The sequence below is a fragment of the Teleopsis dalmanni genome, chromosome 2 (genome assembly GCF_002237135.1).
Source record: "Teleopsis dalmanni isolate 2A chromosome 2, ASM223713v2, whole genome shotgun sequence".
NCBI lineage: Eukaryota > Metazoa > Arthropoda > Insecta > Diptera > Diopsidae > Teleopsis > Teleopsis dalmanni.
Window position 1 is genome coordinate 14904377 of NC_051847.1, and position 22283 is coordinate 14926659.

The window sequence follows — 22283 nt, forward strand, 5'->3', positions numbered from 1 at the left end:
GTGCAATGGCACAGTGCACCGTTAGTACTCCAGTAAGCACACGAACTGCAGGTTTGCTGGAGCCTAAAAGGCTTTTCGTCTTATTTTTATCCAACCTCGGCTATAAGGTTCTAGCGACCTCACAGTCTTCGCGGTTAGTTCATAAGTTGTCTGTCACCGTGTTGGTGATTTCCTCTATTATCCTAAACAGCTCACACATTGCTGTGTGTATTGTGAGGTCGGCCTCTTTTATATGCATTGCAGAACCTCTTCTGGCCATCTCATCTGCTAGTTCATTCCCTTCGATATTGCTATGCCCTTGCGATGTTTGATGCTCATCAGTGAGGCGCGACATTTTAATACAGTTGATATTTAAGTAAGTACATGCTTAAAACATTAGAAAACGCTAAATTTAATTCTATTACAAAGTTTCTTTCATCTTGCATATTGAATGAGAAACTTTTATATATAAAATTGACAATAAATCTATCCTCGAATAAAAAAGGAAATAACACTGAAGAACTTTTTAAGTTCAAACATTTAAATTTTGATAAAGAAAAGGACCTAACCACAAAGTTGTTTTAGATATTGTTTCATTAGAAACATCTATTGGTTCTATTGTGTATGTACACATTTTTTGATTGCAAGTCTCCAGAATTATGTGCTGTCTAATTTGAAGACTGTCAAAATACACAAAAAAAAAAAATTTTTTTAAATTTTTAAACCATATTAATAAATGATCAAAAATACTTATTATAATAGTTAAGTAATAATATTAATAAAATTGTATTAAAATTGAATAGTACAATTAATGCAAATAAATTAATACACAACGAATAAAAGAGTTACCTATGTTATTACGTAGTTTAATATTATTAAATTAAATTTTAAAAAATATTTTAATAAAATTTTAATTAATTATAAAATTTTTTATTATAATATTATTATTTTAATGAAGTAGACACTTTATATAATTATAATAAATACAAATCTATACTTTTATTGAGGAACGTAAAAGGTAGCGCCTTCTTTAATCTTCCAAAAATTTCGCTTTCCTTCAAAAGTGTGACAATATCTTTGTTAATTTGTTTTAAATAAAATAAAATAAGATAATATAAAAACATTGATGATGCTTTGGACTAGAAAAACGAGTCTGTCAGGAAATAAACATATCTTATCAAATATTCACGCGATAATCAGATACAAATTTAGTCTTGAGTTTTCAGCTTAATGTGCGCTAAAATTTGTTCTTTCCAGCAGAATACATACTTAAAAAAATTTTAATTTATAATTAGGAATTTTATTAAAATTGATTTTAAAAACAAAACGATAATGTATTGCTATTATAATATAAAATATTTTTATGCCAACATTGAACGACAGGAAATACAATAAAATTTGATTGATCACGAGATTATATAACGAATTTCCATCAAATATCAAACATCTATTAAAGCAGAGTTAACGAAATTTGGGCAAAATGTATTAAATTGAAATTTATTTAAAAAAATACTTCAAATGAAATAAAAATTTGCTTTTATTATTTTTGGGCGTTATTTTGTTGATGGAACCTGCCGCAAAAATGTGAGACTTCAAAATCAAAAAAACCGAAATATCACGTGCAACGCCCAAAATAGTAAAAATTATTAAATAAATTTGCAATGAAGAAAGCAAAATTTTATAACAAAAACTATTTTAGCTAATAATAAATATAAAAATATCACAAACAAAATAAAATTGGATGTATTTGCCGCACAGAGTTTTGATGTTGATATTTGAGAATCGTGGAATATTTTAAATAAAAAAATTGAGGTGTCCTTTAAATTGATAATGATTAATTAACCTCAAAGTGTTTTTAAAGCCCTCTATAAACTTTTCTCATAATATCCCATGCTTTTGGCAATACTCGAAAAAACTGTATGGTCAGCCAAAATTTCAATTAATTAAAAATAAATAAAAAATTTTGTTGTTGCAATTCAGTACTGTTCGAAACCTCTCTCAAATATAATCGCTTCTATTAGATAAAATAATGTCTGCGGTCATAAATAAAATATGACGATAAAATCAAAAATGAAAAACTTTTAGTAAAATATCTAAGTATTTAATTACTGACAAATATTTTTTAAATAATTTTAATTATCATATTATATATTTTTATAAACAGTTTTTGGGTTTTCAAAAACTTAAGGAACAATGGGTACCGCATTCGCTAACAATGATACAATATGAGTCTGTCACCAACATCTGGAGTACTTTTTAAAGAATTAAAGATTGTAATGAAGCATTGTCATGAACTAGGAATGAGACTTGGGTTTACCATCATGAAACCGAGTCAAGGGACTGAGGCCTTTACTTTAGGTCCGTAGCGTGTTTAAGTCGGTCTTTCCAATTACGTCGTGGTTTTTTGATCAGCATGGCAGTATTAATATCGTTAATAAGAAACTAAATAGCTTATTCACATTTCAGGTTATATATATATTAAAGCTAAATACTTCTAAAAATTAAAATTTTATTAATTTATTAATAGTTGAAAACTAACTTTTGAGGAAATCAAAAAAAGGAATGCTGTAAATCAGTTACATATTCAAGTTTCCCAAAATCTTAAAGAAACGGTTTTTAAAAAATAAAAAGCTGGGAGGTTTAGGTAAACACTACAAGTAGTGAGACGAAATGTTGAAAGTTGGAATTGTTTCACTAAAAACTAGTATAATTATATGAGAAATGTTCTAAACAATGTCATACGGATTTTTAAATTAAAAATTGAACTTTATGACCCACTAATATGCTTGTAAAAGTTTTTATTCATATTAAAAGAGGAAAATGTGACCCTATTCTATTAATATCGTATACGTGGGTTATATTATGATGAAAGATGATTACTTTTATCGATCACATTTTTGAATTGAACCGAATTTATCTAAAAACCACATGAAGAAAGAAAAGAAAAGAAAGAAATTCTTAATAGCCAGTTTTTCACACTAGAACCAAAAATAACTTATCCATACAGATGTTCCAACCAGTAGAAGATTTTTGGACAATATATTTTTTATTTTTGGTGCTTGACATGGGTTTATCTTTTAGCAGATCCTCCTTACGTTGTGGGTAGATAGATATATACAAGTATGACCTTTAATTCCTTTTGCGGTTTTCCTTTTATGACGTTAAACGATTTGGAGCAACTTCTTTGAGGTGATAAATGGAATGTAATTCTATTTCTAACATACAATGAAATTTTTTCATTTATGTTGGCAACTTGTTTTCATTCAAATCCAATTTTTTTGGCTCAACAACTTTTTCATATAATCTATCTTTTTTTAATGCACTCCTCTTTCTTTACTCCAAGGTGCAAAAATTCATTCATCAGAAAATGTTTTCATAATTTTTTTTTCAATTATTTTATTACATATTCAAAATCAATAAATTATTTCATAATTAGGAAAACAAAGCAACGCATGATGACTTACAAAAACATTGGCCCCAAGAGCATTTCAAACAAAACAAAGTCTGCCCAAAAAACCACCGAAGAAACAAGAAAAAACAAGAATTTGCCGTAAATTCGTATTGACCGCTGCTGAATTTTTTATATCCCACATAAATAATAAATTTGAATAAAATCAAAAAAAGAAAAAAAAAAACAAAGAAATATACAAATTACGCAGAAATCAAAAACAAAAAAAAATTAACACTTTTGTATAAAAGGCATTCGACTATCGGAAGATAGCATCAGTAGATCACTACAAATCAACAAAACAACTCAATTAAAATCAACATGAAATTCTTCGTAAGTTTCCCAATTATACAAATTGATATCAAGGATTACAATACAAAAAAAAAACATCGCACCTATTCGGATTAAAGTGAAATCTAATCTATTCATTTCTTTTTTTCAGGTTGTATTCGCTTGCCTTTTGGCCGTAGCCTTCGCCGGTAATGACGTCAATGTCATCCGCAGCGATGCTGAAGTCAATGTAGACAGCTTCAAATATGCTTATGAATTCGACAACAGCATCAAAGCTGAACAACAAGGCAACTTGAAAGCAGAAGATACCTGGGTCGTCAATGGTCAATACTCATACACCTCACCTGAAGGCGAACAAGTTTCCTTGGCTTATACCGCTGATGAAAATGGTTATCATGTTGATGCTGCCAACCCATTGTTGCCCACTCCACCACCAATTCCAGCAGCCATCCTCCGCTCTTTGGAATGGATTGCAGCTCATCCATCAAAGGAATAAATATTTAGTTTTAAGTATTTGAATGGGTTGGAAAGTGTAGGTAAAGAATTGTTGTAAATAAATATGTTCTAAGTCATTAGGATAAAATTGATATAATGAAGTTGTTTATTTCTGACGGCGCTTATCTTCGCTTATTTAAAATATCCACTAGAAACTACTACATTTTTTTTTGGAAAGTATTCCAATTAAATCTTAGTCCATTGGAGTAATTGAATTTTTATCGATGGAAGAGGAAAGTAATTTAGTTCTGTTATTGATTAAAGGTTAATATAAAATAGTGCTTAATCTGTTCTCAACTTTTAGGAGAAGCATAATTATATTTTCATTTAATTAGCGTATACGGTCTTCATATGAGAAACCTTAAAATATCTGGCATGAGATGTCTTTATTTGGGATTCGTATGGTTTCTTGTTGCGAACTCTCTAATTAACTACTTAGGAGAAACTTGTTTGAAGAACAGGCTTCCTTGCGGTACTATAATAGAAGAATAAAATAAAAGAAGAAATAAAGACCGACTCCTCTTCGCTTCGTCTTGCCTAAAATTAGTGGTGTATCTAGAAAGAGCAAATGGATGAGATTCGCCGTCCCTTAAGAAAATATAGTCTATAGAAAATACACGATATAAACACCACCAAAAAACTATTTTCTAGTATGATACACTTCTTTCTAAGCATAATCCCGGCTACGACTTCCCAATATGGTTTTTATCAACAAACACATATGCAAAATCAACAACTTAAGACACTTGAGCAGTTAATGAATATTATCTTGTGTTTTGAAAGACCGACTTGCGATTTGGCTTTAATAAGAATTTCTATATTTAAATTTTGATAGAATAAATAGGAATAAATACAGATTGTCTAATACATAATAAAAATTTATACAACGATTAATATAATATTAATTAAGATGATATTATAGAGATAATTAAATTTTAGAAGACTTTTTGTATTGAAAAAAATGATTTGTATTGACAATTAGAGCTGACGAGGCAGCAAAGATTATGGTTTTTTTGGTTTCTTTTAGGGATTCAGTTCCTGGTTTTTGTTTTACAGTAATATGATAATATAAAGAATGGATATTATCATTTCTATACATTTTGATGAAACTAACAGGAACTTATTATCGCAATTTCGAACTGCACCCTTAAACAGAATTTAACACTGACATACAAATCACGGATTCCTCCATAATCAATAAATAGGCACCACTGTCATCGCTCAGGCACCATATTCGCCAGATCAGGCGCCGTGCGACTTTTTCCTGTTCCCGAAACTCAAATTGCCCCTTCGTGGTAAGGGTTTTGAGTCGATTGAATTGGTAAAAGAGAATTCGCTGAAGGAACTAAAAGCCATACTTTCATGGGCCTACGAAAAGTGTATGGAAGATTGGGTTAAGCGTTGGCATATGTGTAACGCTTCAGAAGGAGCATATTTTGAAGGAGATAAAATAAATTTGGAATAAAATTTAAATTAGTGTGTTTTATTTACGAAATCCGAGTACTTTTTGAGCAGAAGGTATGATGAAGTGTACTGTCAATTCACATATACTGATAAATACTTCGTTCCGTTAGAAGTAGAATCAATCGTTTATACTCGTATTCACTTGAACTGGATTAGATTCTAAACAGGTTTCTTGGAGGAAAAATAGTGATGCACCACCAAACAAATCATATACTTTAAATAGGGAGATAATGATTTAACAAAATAAGGTTGAACTGATATATGAAATCTGCATTTGCTTGTCTTTGACATGTTTTCTTTCAAATATGAATAGACGATTCTACAAACTTTATTGGAGGCATGCAAGAGAAAAAGATGCGGAGCAAAATATTATATAAAAAAAACGATAATCGAGCTATATAAGTGTAGGTAGGAATGTGAAATCACAAAATGGAAATAGAAGTATATTGAATACATTTTCAGTAAAGCAAGCATTTATATTCCTCCTACAAAAAAAACAGCAAGGTAGCTATTACTAAGGTAGCTACCAGCAATAAGGCCAGTAGGTGATAAATCGAAGGTGTTTTTCTTGTTAAACATAGAACAATGTAAACAATTTAATTTCTAAGGAAGTAAAACTCAAGAGTTCTGCTGTCAAAAATTCAATAGAGAAGCAAATGCCTTGTTTTTTTATATTAATTAAAAATATTGTCGCCTTTCACGTTAATTCAATTTATTCAAATATAAAAAATTTAAAACAGCCTTAAACGAAAACTTTTGGATGGTAGCCAGTATCGTCAGCAACATAGGAAACCTTAACAGTCTTGCCTTCAGGGGAAATGTATTCGTATTCGCCACTGACAAACCAGAGATCCTTATCCTTCAAGATACCTTCCTGCACAGCCTTGATGTGGTTATCGAATTCATAAGCATATTTGAAGCTGTCTGGATTGACCTCGGCATCATTCTTTAAGACATTGGCTTCTTCATTGGCAAAAGCCAAAGCAAACAAGCAGGCGAAGAGAATCTAAGGAAGAAAAATTATGCATTAGCCACAATCTCGTAGGGATGGGAGGACTTCAAAATAAGAAATTACCACGAATTTCATTTTGTTTGAAGTTAACTTGACTTGACTGCAGTTGGTCACAAATAACTGATTTCACTTTCGTTAGAATTTCTATTTATATAAAAGTGTTTATATTATTAAATACTTGTTTTTACAAAAATAAAATATATTTTTAAAAAATTGTGTCAACGCATTAAAGACATTAAAATCCAAAACAAAAAAAAAAAAAACAAATAAAGCCTCTTGCAAGCCACCATGTTTATGCAAATTTTTTTTAATTTTTCGGTTTGTTTTTTATTTTGGCAATTTTAATTATTTAAAAAGCAAAGAATATTTATTTAACTGATTTATGATACTTTTTTATTTGTTTAAAATTTGTTAAACGATCATAAACAAATATCTCAGCTGTTAGCTACCCACCGAATGGTCTATTGATATTAGGTTATACTGAATGCAGGAGTGGCAAGCATTCTTCATTGCTCGAAATTGGGGTTCTCTTCAGTTTGAATTTTATTAAAATTTAAAATATGAGATACAAAAATTTACTGATTTTCGCTGAAAAAAAATCTATGAAGAACTGCACTGGTAGTATCTTTTTGCCTGAGTTGCTTTTACCAGTTTGACTATTTGAATTTTTAATTGATTTTAATTTATTTAATCGTCGTCAAAATTTAAGTAAAACGTCTGACAGAAGTAAAAACTGGTAAACTGGTAATTATCACATAGAAGCAGACAATATAGTATCTTTTTGTATAACAATTCACTTAAGTCTGAATTGTGTATATGGTATGTGGACATGTGTATACCAGCCGCACACCACATTATACGGGATAAATAATGATTTTGTATAAAAAGTTGTCAGTTCTCCAAAAGCTTCAAATTCATTTTGGTTTTTTATATATATATTTGGCTATAAAACGAAAAATATTGGTTTTTAATTTCATAATAAATTGAACTTCCTGGTTTTGAGTTATGATATTTTTGAAATCGAATTTATGGGAAATTGATTATCACTGAGTTCAGTAGAAAAGATATAGGATAGGAGTTATGCAAGTTTTTTATCATGATTCCAATTTTAAATATAATACACCTGTGTAAAATAACTAATTAATTAAAAAAAATAAAAACTATTGTCTTCTTAAATAAAAAATGAGACATAAATTTATTTGGGTCGATTTTTTTTAAAGCGTATAGTTAAATACGATTCTATGGATTATTGTGAATAAATGTTATTAAGAAACAGTAAGTCAAAAATGAATTCTGACTCTGTCAATTGTTGAAAATAGATATTTATTTGGTTTCGTTCATATAAACTTGACCCTTAAAATTTTTAATCAAATTAAAAAAGTTTTTTTTTGAATTGAAATCAGAGAGTTTTCCAAAATTTTTTTAGTTTAGGTTCATAGAAATCTTTTGTGATACTATGGTATTGACAATATATAGTCAAAATAATGCCGCATAAAGCACCCTAGCCGGACCACAGTTTTTTTTTACCACGATATTCCAAGACAGCAGAAGATAGGGACCGATGGAGGCACATCGTCAGGGAGGCCAAGGTTTAAACTGGACTGTAGTGCCAAATAAGAAGAAGAAGATTTGGCTTCCAAAGCCAAAATTCAAATCTAGTTTTTCACTTTACACTAAGAGAAGTTTACACTTCTCTTAAATATCTTTTATTCAAGCCTTATTGCATCCAGATATTATACTCTCGGAAGAACATATATATTAAATTCTCCATTATTTCGAGTAAGAGTACTGAGGTTGAATATAAGACGGACGTCTGTTAAAAGAAGAAATATGTTAAATTGATGTACAAAGATATCGTTTGTATTAGGAAGATTAATTATACATCCTTGGAAGCTTTACTCTCAGTTTGGTAGTTAACACGTACCTTCTGTGAATCATATACTGGATGGTTATGCACCCATTTGCTATATTTGGTGAAATCTGTCTTTGAATAACTACTCTAATACTGAAGCTTTTAATTGGCTCCATTAACATGCCTCTAAATACTATCTTAATCTACTACAAAAAAAATTCACAGTTATTAGGACTTGGAATATTGAACATAACTGTTGATATGGATATCAAGAACTTGTTATTTTAAATATTTTCGAATAATGCTGTTAAATAACTACTTAAATTCAACGCTTTCTCTGCCAATGCCCAGGCCTAACAAGACTAAGACTTTTCACTATGAAAGTCAACGAGGTACACCGGTTGGCGGACAGCACACAGATTTTTAAAAACTAATCTAAAGCGTACCAATCGCACAGGTTGGTTTAATAACTGGATATATTCATGACCGGATTAGTTATAACAAAACTCTCAAAAAGGAAGTGTATGGTTTAACTTGAAAAGCAGTAGGTGATAGATAGAAGAAATATACAATGCATGATCTTCCTATTCAAATGACTAGGCATGGCAAGATAAAGACATTCCATTATAAAGGTGACAGACATTCCATATATAAGTCTTACAAAAATATATATATATACATATATAAGTCTTTTATCAATCATAAAAATTTGTTTTAAAATAATAATCTCATCTCCGGCTATATGATAACAACATGGATCGCCAACTATACGATTTTGAACACAAGAAGAAATTCCATCGCGACTAAAACTATTATCCTAGATCATTGCATAGTTTTATATATTATATAGTTGAATTCCTGTAGTTATATTAATATGATTAACACGAAAATTTATATGAAGAAATCTTAGTTCATCCACACTTATGGAGCATAGCTTGTTATTTATAAGTTGAGTAATATTGACAAAAGAAAAAATTGCTTTAGAATGGAAAAGTTCTAGTTAATATACTTATTGACCCATATTGAAGCAGAATGAAACAATTCTAAATATATCCAAAATATAGTTGAATTTTAGAAAAACCAAGCAAAATACATTCAAATATTTTTTTATTTTGTTTCTATTCTTAAAAAAATTCAACGAACTGTTTAAACGAATACTTTTGGATGGTAGCCAGTATCGTCAGCAACATAGGAAACCTTAACAGTCTTGCCTTCAGGTGAAATGTATTCGTATTCGCCACTGACAAACCAGAGATCCTTATCCTTCAAGATACCTTCCTGCACAGCCTTGATGTGGTTATCGAATTCATAAGCATATTTGAAGCTATCTGGGTTAACTTCTGCGTCATTCTTCAAGACATTAGCATCCTCATTAGCAAAAGCTAAGGCGCAGAGGCAGGCAAGCACAATCTGGAAATATGAAAACTAAAATTTGGTTCTAAAACTAGAGAGTAGAACTTTAGATCTTACGATGAATTTCATTTTATCTGTTTTTTATTGAAAGCAAATGCAAACTGATAGTGAATCGATTTTGATCATGCACTATTTATATAAAAATTAACAATTGAAAATTAGTTAAAGACTACAAATTCTAGTTTCTAATGTATGAGACATGATTAATAAAAAAAGTTTGGCACAATAAAACGAATCGAAATGTATTCCATGCAGACTACACAAATTTTTATGGAAATGACTGCATCGTAAATATGATATGGAATACCGATGAAAACATTCTAAATGTCATTAATGTGTCATTATATTGTATTGAAAAACTGGATTTTTTTAATATTATTTAGACTTTTAAAAATAAATTTACCTAACACGGGTATCGATAATACAAATATTCTTCGTATTATATATTATGGCACCTATACAATGGGTATTGCCAATGAATTGCACAAAGTAAGCATTTTATTGTATTATATATATTTTACTAAATAAATTATTTTCTTTATATAAAATACATAATTATAATAAGAAAGATATACAACAATGATATCTATTTACGATCAGCATTAAATATCTAATCTGCATATTTCTGATAAATAAAATACTTAATTAACTTAATATATAGTAAAGTGTATATTACTCTATGTTAATAAATTCAATTAAGTATTGTATAATTTTATTCTTAGTCGATTTAGCGCCTAATTAATTCATACTAAATATATATAAACTAGATTTATTTGCACTTGCATCGATTTTATAATCAAAATTTACAATAGTATAATTATTGACTAAAGTGGAGTTATAAGGTATTGTTTTCTAGTGAATAAAGAAGTATTTAAAGCAAAATTCGTCGTAAAAGAAATTAAGTAAAAATCTGTAAGAAATTTTTACATCCTTAGATATAAAGATATAAATGTGGTTCTATTTATTAATCTTTTTGAGATCCTTATCAATACCATCTAACTATATTTTTTAGAATTTAATCTCGCTTTTGCATCAGAAGTTAATCGTTATATTTTATCTATCTTAATTTGGTGTCCAGACCTCCAGTCACAAATTGAGCTTGGAACCTCGTCACCATCATGGGCCCATAATCATTTCTGTAGCTGCAAGCCTATGCTTTCAGTGTGTTCACTAAAACTTACATTCAAAAACTCAAGTCAACACAGCGAACTCACACATCAACAACCTAAGTGTGCCAACATCTTCATTGCATGAATCCTATCCTCCCGCAGTCATGCAAATAGATCGGCCGCAGCTCCACGCATAAAGCAGTACCTCCCGTAACACTGTCAAAACCCGGAAAACAACTAACCACTGGAAATTTACATGATAGTATAACAAAACATACTCTATTAACTAACTCCATAAAATAATTATTCACATTCATTCCTATTAACTAATCTCTACATCATAACTATGTGTATAATTTTATCTGCATCTGTCTATGCTTTTGTCTACTATGATAATAACCTAACAATATCAGTAGATATTTGGATAATTACTAAATGTCCAGTCATTTGTAAGTTTTCACTGACACTTTTTTACCTAGTAACCAACATAGGTTCATCTTCTCCATCTTCACGCTTCTGACATTTATTTTTCAACCGTCTTTTTATAACCAGGTTCCAAATTAAAACTTGCCTAGAAGTGAATTTGCTTGGTTTTTGTTGGTTTCCTGATACGCAAATGGAATCCAATTATAATTGTTCTGAGTGATAGGTCTGCATTGGAAATGTGACTAAACATCTTCCGTGCTTATATAAAGTTTAAATAACGCTACATATTTTATATTATATATACTATATATTTGCTTTCATTTATCTATCATCTTAGATTGCTTTTGTACTATTTAAGTTTAGATAATTGTTAAGCTAAAGTGATATTATCTTAAGCATTGCCTACAAATGAGTAAGTCTCTACATAATTAAAATAATAAAGGAAGCTTATAAAACAAATATAGTAAGAAAAATATGAATTTAAATAAAACAAAATCATTTTATTTAAAATAATAGTTAAGTTAAACCAAGGTACATTGTGCTCATCTAAACTATGACATAAAAACATGTCAAACTATTCCGCAATTTATTCCTTTGAGGGATGAGCTGCGATCCATTCCAAAGAGCGGAGGATGGCTGCTGGAATTGGTGGTGGAGTGGGCAACAATGGGTTGGCAGCATCAACATGATAACCATTTTCATCAGCGGTATAAGCCAAGGAAACTTGTTCGCCTTCAGGTGAGGTATATGAGTATTGACCATTGACGACCCAGGTATCTTCTCCTTTCAAGTTGCCTTGTTGTTCAGCTTTGATGCTGTTGTCGAATTCATAAGCATATTTGAAGTTATCAACATTGACTTCAGCATCACTACGGATGACATTGACGTCATTACCGGCGAAGGCTACGGCCAAAAGGCAAGCGAATACAACCTAGAAGATTCAAAATATATGAATCTAGTAGAAATCAACTGATAGAGCATATGATTTTCTAATAAAGATACTTACGAAGAATTTCATTTTTATTTTTTGTTTTTGTGCAGTAAGCTTCAAAGTTTAACTGATGACATTTTTCGGTGTTAATGGGCCTTTTATATTGAAAATTAGAAAATTTTAATTAATTTAAATTTATCAATATAACATATATTTTAATCACATATGCTTCGGAGTATAAAATTAAAAACCGGTCAGAATCCAGAAATTTTTGAAAATTGATTTAAAAAGATTTGTCTCAATTTTGAATTAACATAAGAATATGCATGAAATGCCGATATTTAAAAATTACTAAACCGGCTCTGAAATTTACGACATCGATTAGCCTTTGGCAATTTGACGTCATATGGAAAGAATCGTTAATACTTAAAGCAGTTCTTTATCAAGGAAAGTCGAGCGCTTGTATTTGTTCATTAATTTTATTTCCTACAGGAATATTTAGGAATATTAATAAAAATATTGATAACGTCTATGTTTGCTAAGTAACCTTGACCTACCCTGAGGGTCTTAATCCACTTCTGCATAAATAGTTGACTCGATTAGCGGCACGAGACATGTGAGTTGTGGTATTTTGTTTTAGTTTAAACGCCTTTTATGCAAATTTATTTTAAATTCAATTTTAATGCGTTTGTGATGCCCTTAAGCATATCAGACAAGACAAATGCAAACAAAGTTGTCAGATTTATCAAACATTTAAAAGCGATCATTAAAATTTTGATTAAGTCGAAGCCAACAAATAAATACCCTACGTAATCGCTCTGATTTTTGATATTATTTATATAAAATGCCCAATTAAAGGAGCTGAGGATCTTATAATTTAATGAAGATTATAGTATAATGTTACATAAAGTTATAAAACTCCAACCGTAAGCACAACGTTGTATATAAGTATCAGTTTACACAATATATATATTTGTGTAGATATCACATAATATAATAATACGAGGACGGTTTGATAAGTCAGTGACCTTTTGAATAAAACAAATTTTTTTCGACAAATAAATATTTTATTTTTCTACATAATCACCTTTTAGCTCGATACATTTAGTCCAGCGTATTTCAAATTTTCTTTTTCCCTCCAAGTAATAGGTTTTCTCTAAGCTCTCAAAATACACATTTCGTTGGCAAATGAATCTCCTTCGGAAATCGGAATAGTAACCCAAAGATTACTGCTGAACACCAAAATAGTCTAATCCTTTAAAATTAATTGAAAAAGATTTTGGGAATAATAGATAATATGTGTCTACTAAATATTAACAAAGTAAATAATTTATTTAATATTACATAAGTTTTATCTATTCCCACAGCAATATAAAATAAAATTATATTATATTATTATCAATTTCCCTTACATATTTCACTTACGTGGAAATTGCAGTTTGTTGCTTAAGTCTTTTGTCCCAACGATTCTAAAGGCGTGCATTGAACTCTGGATATTGACGTACATAATACATCATAATATTATGTATTGTGGTACAGAATCTTTCGGTTAAGTTATGTATTTCTTACAAAATAATTTCACAAACATATTGATTTTAATTTACTATATCAAATAATATGAATATTAGTTGAATATATTTTTTAAACCGTTTTAAATACAGTCTAAGACACACTATACAAAGAAATTTTCGTATTCACCACACGTACTTAATATTAACAATAATCTACCGCAATGCATGTGAACAATAAAAACAAAAGTTAAATTAATTTAGCATGCCAATGTTCTCATAAATTACATATATATGACAATTATATCCAGAATAAAAATTATAAACAAATTTTATTGTTTATTTGCCGCTTTTAATTTTAATACGTTTCTTCGTTAGGTAACAGACATTTTGTCGGCTTTTCACTGACGAAATTCACCACAAGATAACATCTGCATGTATCTCGATAGGTTTTATTTTCGCTTTTACAGTAAACTTTATGTTCGGTTGGGATGGACTAGCATCTCCAACTTCATCACATATCTCACGCGCCATCGGCAATGTCAACCAGCCAAGCAGCGAAACTATTCCGAGTTAATTTGTTATTCCACACCAAGAGTAGGCGAAACAGTTTTATTGCAAAATGATTTCAACATTCAAAGTTGATTGACATTTGCAACACAGAAGAGAAGAGAATCTGCTAAGAAAATAATAAAAAAACTGAGGTATGATTATTTCGTTTGCAGAGCTATCAGATGTTTTGAAGTCATAAATATTTTGTAATTAAATAGAAGTTGTAGATACAATTATTTACAAAATAACAAACAGCAATTTTGTTGTTTTTTTTTTTAATTTAATTTTTTTTTTTCAATATTTATAAGTAACACCTAAAAATTGTTTTTTTTTGTTCTGTACTTATGAACTGAAATTTATTCTGATTATACATATTAAATTATTAGATTCTTGCTTAGAATTGCATGAATTAATTTAATACATAAAGAACAAATTATAATAATTTTAATTAAAATGCAAATAAACACATATTTCATATATTATGAAAAAATATTAATTTATATTCTTGGAAACGATGTCAGGTAAAGGATTGGTCAAAGTCACATCATGAAAAATGAAGAAGAAAACAGGTATGGAATTATGGTTGGTATTTTAGAATATCTTGTTTGGCTGGTAATTTTATTTCAACATTACTACACCATCGAAACACTTAATATATGAATTACCAATAAAATAAATTTAAGTGTTTTCAGTTGTAATTCACTTAGAAGAACTCTATGACCTGTAAAGGTAATTCACAATTTGTGCGAAAACCGTTACGAGTTTCGGGTAAAATTTGATGTTATATATAAGGACACTAACTTCATCAGGGTAAGCACTTACCACATGTTTTAATAATAAAATTCAGAGGACATACCCTGAAAATTTTGAGGACATACTCTTTAATAAGAATAAAACAAAGTGAACCAATAAAATTTCATCAAAACAAATACACTGTAGAAGAATGTAACTATGTCTGAAACCAGAAATTAAGATAGTCAAAGTTCAACTAGGACTGTTGTACCAATTAAAGCCGAATAGGAAGATATCTATTTTATATATTGTAATTTTTGGTTACATTCAGGAACCAATTTATTTTATATTACGACTAACATTAGTATATTTTTGAAAATTTTAGTTATAGTTGTATGTATTTAAAAGTTTTACAAAAAATCAAAATTATATCAAACAATATATATTTTATAAAATAAAGTCTATATTCTATGTTTTATATTCTATGAAATTCGACTTTGCCTTCAAGTTCGGTTTTAATGTTACGTCAATCACTTTTTATTACCGTTTCTCTTGAGAGAGGATGACGCAGATATAGTTTTAGTAATTTGAATTTATGTTAGATCCTGATCTTGATGATGACTTTCAAGGAGAGTTGAAATATAGAGCATAATAAAAAAATTTAACTTTAAATTATTTAACAAAAGAAGGGACCTATAACCGGATTAAATTTACATTTAATTTAATTTTTTCTTTAAAAAGATTAAAATTATTCTTTTCATCTGAGTTTAAACTTCTGGTATGTAATAATGTAGTAGACTGACATTGCCATAATACATACTGTACCGCACCAAATACCGATGCCATAACTTAACACATCAAATGCAAGAATTTGTAAGTAAAGTTCAATAAAAGATCAAGTCTTCTTTTCATAATTACCACTTAAAGATTTAATAAATTTCATATTGTGAAAAACTCAACTGAAATATCCCGCAATGGTCCAAGTTTCCAATTTTCTACACATTTCATAACACCGCACTGACAAATTAATGTTAGTATAAATAAAAAGAACTTATTTTAAATTTATTACATTAAAAATATACAAAACTAATGAAAACCTCACTTAACAGCAACATCAACATCAACAGCTACTAATTTTAAAATTGCTTAAAAAATAACAACAACAAGTTGTATATCCTAAAGCTTACTTTAAGTACGTCACTGAGCTTTTTCATTCACAAATAATTTTTCTTAATGCTCAATCACGCAATACTTTACGGTATAGTTCGTTGTTAACTGAATGTGTATTGGTGCCTGAGCGCGAGTCTTCTTGTTGCTTTATCTATGTTTTTATTATTTTATTCGTTATTAATTGGTATGCTTATCATAGCAACAAATAGCTTTATGCATGCTTAAGAACTTGCGGTTGGAATCTCGGCTTAGTTTCTTCATATTTATATTTGAAGTTTTTATTTTGTTGGTTTTTTTTTTGAACAGTTTCGTTACTTTACTGAGACGAAATATTCGTTTGGTTTACTTACTGCCTGCCGTCTAACTTGTGGGTAATAACTTTGTAATTTGTTGTTGTGTTTGGTACGCTTTTTCTTTTTCTTTAGCTTTTGGTTATGTTTGTTGTAATTGTACTTGTTATAAACACTTTTTCATGGCTTTTTTTTCAGACGAAATCATAGTCGATGCTACTTCGTTGTTGTATGGTAGAGTGGTGTCGTTGTTGTTGTTGTTCGACTTCTTCTTCTTTTGCTTCCTCTACTTATTGCTCGCTGATGTAATGTAAAGTTCAAGTAAAATTGTGTTTCTAGCATGTTTTTTTGGTATAAATATTCCTGCTCGTTGCGCTTAACTGCACAGTTAAGAAAAAATTTTCATCAGTGTTCTTCTCGTTATTCAAGTGATTGAGTTGATCCTTGCAGTTTAAAATTCGCATAAAAAAGGATTATTTATAAGTGAAAATTTTTGCACAATGAAATCCTTAGTAAGTGATACCCAATGTGATATACTCAAATCTAGTGTATTTTAACTATGAAAAGGATATGCAAACTAATGACTTTGCGTTAAAAAAGGACATAAGGATTTCAATTTTAAATAGTATTAATTAATAAAATTTTTTTTTATGTGATTGCTGATAATAATGAATAAAATAAAAAATAAAAAAATAAAATTAAATAAATATATAAAAAATATATAGTGTTTGGCATATATCTCGTTTGAAAGAAATTGTGTTGAACTATAAAATTACTGAATTCATTTAAGCAGTGTATACTCACAATTGTGCTATCTCCAAGCACTTTATATTGTAATTAGCTGCTGAACTATGATTGATGTTAAGAATTTAGAAATTAATTAATGGGCGAATTAGATTAAAATGCTATAGAATTATATATATAATAATTGTATACAATTAAATTAGAATCAAATAAGTATTAATAAGATATTATACAAATTAAAGAAATAATAAAAGATTAAAAATAAAAGAATAGTTTTCTGCTATATTTGTTAATATGCAGTTATCTATTATATATATTTACATTATATTATAGATATATACATACTTTATATGTATATATATGTTTGTAGTTAGTTTTCTAAAGACAAACTTTTATTAAATAATTATATTTTATGTATTAAAAAATCACAAAACGTCGGTTTTTTAAATAAATAATATTTATTAATAAAAATTACTTATTTTTAATACCTAATTTTTATAAATCAATTGTACTTCGGAAAATGGTTAACTATTCTGTGAACCAATAATCATAATTAATTGCATGAAGAGTTCTAATCTGTTAAAATGATGAAAGTATTAATTAATTGTCTGTTCTATGTTTTTCCTAAGTTATATGTACAATATTATAAATGCTTATTGATTTAGAATAAAATCCCATTTATTGAACTTTATTGATTTCAACTATTTTAAAAGGTTCATGAAATTATAAATAAAATTTGAAAGACTTTTTGCAGGCAGAGCTTCGACAAATATATTCTTTAGAACCACATTATATTAAGCTACTAACTGAACTCATTACATTTATTGTTATCAGTTAGTCAAAAGACTTAAGCGAAAGATTTAGTTTAGATAGAAATGAAGTCATTGAAGTTAAAGTCATCAAATTGATTCTTGATCCTGAATCATATATTCGCTTACGTAATGCAATTTATTATTTTAATAAGTAATAGCGTTAGATAACGTAACAATTGTAAGACTATTCCAATGGTTTAACCAATATGTAGTGAGTTTTATTTTGTTTTATTGAATTTGAATAAACAATATAGTTCAAGACCTTTTCCAAAAATTCATACGTAATACACTGTTTAAACGGGATCTTCGACTCAGGTGTGAATGATTAGCATGATGATATAAAACTTTTATATAAGAAAAGTTATACTGAACTTTTACATAGGACAACTTACATGCATCTAATATAAGCAAAGTTATATATTACTTTTATATAAGATAACTTACATAAAATATATATAAACTGTCTGTGATTATATATTGTCACATATTTGATATCATTTACGCAATTTTACTTAAACTACAGCAAATGCAGCACCCATCCTTTGGACATTAAATAAATTTACTCTCATAATAAAAACACTAACATTTTGATTTTATAATTAAATTGAATAACGTAACCCAAACTTATACAATTTATTTATATATTTAATATTAATAGAAATATTACAATTTTCTTAATATTAAATATTTTCTTCTTCTGTTTAGTATTTACTTTCAATTGCGCTGATGTTAAGCGTAGTAGCAGCCAGACCACAAGGACCAAATGATCCCATTCCAATTATTAGACAAGAACAAGAAGTAAACTTTGATGGATCCTATAAGTACTCTTATGAAACTGGTAATGGTATCATAGCTGAAGAGGAAGGCTATCTTAAAAATGCCGGCACCGATGCAGAAGGACAGGTACGGATTTATCGAAATGACACATAAACTGAAAATAAATTTAACCGTAAAAAAAAGTATTAAGCCTTACTTCATAAGCAATAAAATCAATTGCCAATAAAAATGCCAAACAGATGTGGGCGTGTGCCATGATTGCACCAAGCGTGGCATTTGAAGCTGTGAAGAATTCCGTCATTGCTGCTGCCTATGACATTTGGCGAGACGGAAGCAAAAATAACAAGCAACACAAGCGTTCAAGAAATTTCAAAAGAAGCGCTAATGCAATTAGGCTAGTCACGCTGAACTCTGTGCACCCCAAGCGATTGATTACTGCTTTAAATTGATAAAACGACCGAGTAAAATTTTACAATTGCCATGAATTTGCAGTTAAAGGTTCAAAGTTTGATGGCATTTGCAAATTTGTAGTAATAAATAATTCGCTAGAAGACTCACGATTATTCTTTTTAATTAGCAGCGACAAAGAGTAATTTAATATTAAAAAAAAAAAATTTTAATTTATTTTACAGCTTGCACAAGGCTTCTTCTCATATACCTCACCTGAAGGCATACCAATACGTTTAACATATTTATCAGATGATGGTGGGTTCCAACCACAAGGTGATCATTTGCCCACACCACCTCCAATTCCACCAGCAATACAAAAAGCTTTAGCTTACTTGGCCACTGCTCCACCACCGCAAGATCAACCACGTCCATTTGGTGGACAAAGAGGTTAAAACTTCTTGAATTAATTTTCATAAAAATGCAAAGTTAATGGAGAAATAATATGAGAGGGATCGAAAGCGAGGGAGCTGAGAACACACACAAAATTTTCGAAGTACGAATAAACACCTATGCTGCCACTATGAATTTTTTTTTCAGTGATATAGAACTATAAACTACATAATTTTAATATATTATTTTTAGGAAATAAAAATTTATATATATAAAATTATTAACAATATAAAAACAACAAAAAAATTTTAAAAAAATGTATAATAAAATATAAAATGAAAAAAATAATTTTGTTGTTTCAATAACTTTATATTCCCACACTATAAGACATATATGAAAAAATAGTAATCGTTAAAGAAGTTAATATAGTACGTACAAGTATTAAGGAGATTATAAAATATCTATGAGATCTATCTATGAGTTTTTAATAAAGCACAACGAGAGTTATTTAGCAATCTGGAAATCGATTCGTGTGTACTTCCTAAAGATTTAAATGCACTTGTGAAGACTTATGAATTATGTTTTTATTTAGAATATTAAAAAATCAATTATTATAATGTTATAGAGCAATATACCCATAGATACCCTACCTTATCGTATAGGGGATTAGTTAAACTCTTGTGCCACTGCCCCCGTTTGTGCTACAATTTTAAAACAATAGTCAACAAAATCACTATAGAGATAGATCAATATTGTATGTTAAAAATTTTTAAAAATTATTAAAATATATTTTGTGTGAGGCGCTCACTTTCAAAGTTCTCCTTTTGTATCAAAAATAGTATTAGATTGAAGCTTCAGCTATTGAAGTTTCGGATTATCTGGCGAAGATGATTTGGCGATGTTTAAAATAGCTGTATGTTTAGTCAAAAAAATTCAATTAATTAAAAATAATAAAATATTATTACTAATTACTATTATTAATTTGATCAACAAAGAGATGTTCTTCTTGTGTCAATAACAAGGGTTAGTACGTACTAGGAACTACCTGTTTGTCGAGAAAGGAAAAACAAAAAAAGAAGACGGATTATTGACTAAAACTACGTACACGGAGTAGGGCTTTCTTGTACGATTTCTTACTAAAATATCAAAATGATATCATTGTTGAACATATTACGTTATGAAGAGACGCTTTTTCTTTTGAATAACATGGAATAGTACATACAAGAAAAATTTTTCAAATAGAGATAACATGTAATGATACAATAAAATGACAATTCTGTGTCCTGAATCCGAAAATCCTCTGTGGAATCACCATAGTGCAATTCAACTATAACTACCAATTTTTATATTGAAGTATAATCTGTACTCAGCAATTGGTGATTGAAAAGTAGAAATTAACAGTTTTTACAAATATTCAACTTAAGAAGATAGTCCGATTTCTTAATATATTAACAACCAGATAAAGTTTACATTGGATACAATTGAAGCATCTATGATCTCAATTTACAACGGTTTTTATATGTATCCATATAAATGGATAGATAGATTAATAGATAAAAAGGTTATTCCAAAAAAAGATTTTTGGAATAATAATACTAAATGTATCTAATGAAAATCTAGAACTTCAACTATGATGTCAGTTGAATTATGAAGATAAGTATGTGAATATCAAATTCACTAAAAAGAAAATTTATTTTATATACTTTAATTGTATCGATTAAAAATTATATAAAATAACACATAAAATTTTCTGTTTCTTAGTGTCCGTTTCCCTTTGTGAGGCATTGGGCCTAATGGGGCAACCCATAAAATTGAACACTTGAAAGACCTAATTTTTACACAAAATCATTTATTTTTATTTATTATTTTTTCAATATTTAATTTTAATATTGTATTCTTTTATTGTTGTATTCTTGTTATTAATATTTATTATTAATATTTTTTATTAATAATTTTTTTATAAAATAAAATTAATTTTGTATCTCTAAGAATATTTTAGATTATCAATAATGTTTCCTAATGAAATGTTTATTTTATGGTAACTTTAGATAATATTTACTATTTAAAAAAATTTTTGAAATAAAATTGTGCCTAAATAGTTGTAAGATTATTTTTGTTGGTTATGTAGAGTTAATGATATTGACTTTAAGTTCGCAGTGATGCAATGAAATTACACATCATTTAATGGCAATGAACTATTTCTGTAAAATGATTGACAAATTAACTAAGAAATTCGCTCTAATATTTGTTAAAATAAAAACAACAAGAAAAATACATTAAACAGCAAATATTGAAGCGCTTTTTTGTTTAAACAATATCGCGTTGTGATATCCACTAATTGATGATCATACAAAATGCCTACAATTTGCAGTAGAAGTACAGTGAAAACTTGTTTAAATAACTATTAACAGTTTCATTAATTTAACCTTTCACGTACTTACATTTAAATTCAGTGCAGAATTTAGCTGGAATATTCATTAGCTATTGCTCTGTGAATG

The 22283-nt window shown here is 28.6% G+C and overlaps 5 protein-coding genes across 5 annotated transcripts; 2 read left to right on the forward strand and 3 right to left on the reverse strand.

Moving 5' to 3' along the window:
• Positions 1-3722: 3722 nt before the first annotated feature.
• On the forward strand, positions 3723-4245 carry LOC119686500 (cuticular protein 47Eg-like). Its single transcript, XM_038101093.1, has 2 exons — positions 3723-3760; positions 3870-4245. The coding sequence occupies exons 1-2, from the start codon at positions 3749-3751 to the stop codon at positions 4212-4214; spliced, it is 357 nt and encodes a 118-aa protein (XP_037957021.1). The 5' UTR covers positions 3723-3748; the 3' UTR covers positions 4215-4245.
• Positions 4246-6379: 2134 nt separating this feature from the next.
• LOC119677368 (larval cuticle protein 9-like) lies at positions 6380-6808 on the reverse strand. The gene is made up of 2 exons (XM_038088680.1): positions 6753-6808; positions 6380-6683 (listed from the first exon to the last, which is right to left on the reverse strand). The coding sequence occupies exons 1-2, from the start codon at positions 6762-6764 to the stop codon at positions 6420-6422; spliced, it is 276 nt and encodes a 91-aa protein (XP_037944608.1). The 5' UTR covers positions 6765-6808; the 3' UTR covers positions 6380-6419.
• Positions 6809-9687: 2879 nt separating this feature from the next.
• Positions 9688-10023, reverse strand: LOC119673981 (larval cuticle protein 9-like). Its single transcript, XM_038085104.1, has 2 exons — positions 10012-10023; positions 9688-9951 (listed from the first exon to the last, which is right to left on the reverse strand). Exons 1-2 carry the CDS (start codon positions 10021-10023, stop codon positions 9688-9690), a joined length of 276 nt encoding a protein of 91 aa, XP_037941032.1.
• Positions 10024-12021: 1998 nt separating this feature from the next.
• Positions 12022-12577, reverse strand: LOC119686178 (cuticular protein 47Eg-like). Its single transcript, XM_038100679.1, has 2 exons — positions 12496-12577; positions 12022-12420 (listed from the first exon to the last, which is right to left on the reverse strand). Exons 1-2 carry the CDS (start codon positions 12505-12507, stop codon positions 12076-12078), a joined length of 357 nt encoding a protein of 118 aa, XP_037956607.1. The 5' UTR covers positions 12508-12577; the 3' UTR covers positions 12022-12075.
• A 4479-nt stretch (positions 12578-17056) lies between these two features.
• On the forward strand, positions 17057-20121 carry LOC119685428 (endocuticle structural glycoprotein ABD-4-like). The gene is made up of 3 exons (XM_038099698.1): positions 17057-17184; positions 18934-19131; positions 19638-20121. The coding sequence occupies exons 1-3, from the start codon at positions 17173-17175 to the stop codon at positions 19845-19847; spliced, it is 420 nt and encodes a 139-aa protein (XP_037955626.1). The 5' UTR covers positions 17057-17172; the 3' UTR covers positions 19848-20121.
• Positions 20122-22283: the final 2162 nt, after the last annotated feature.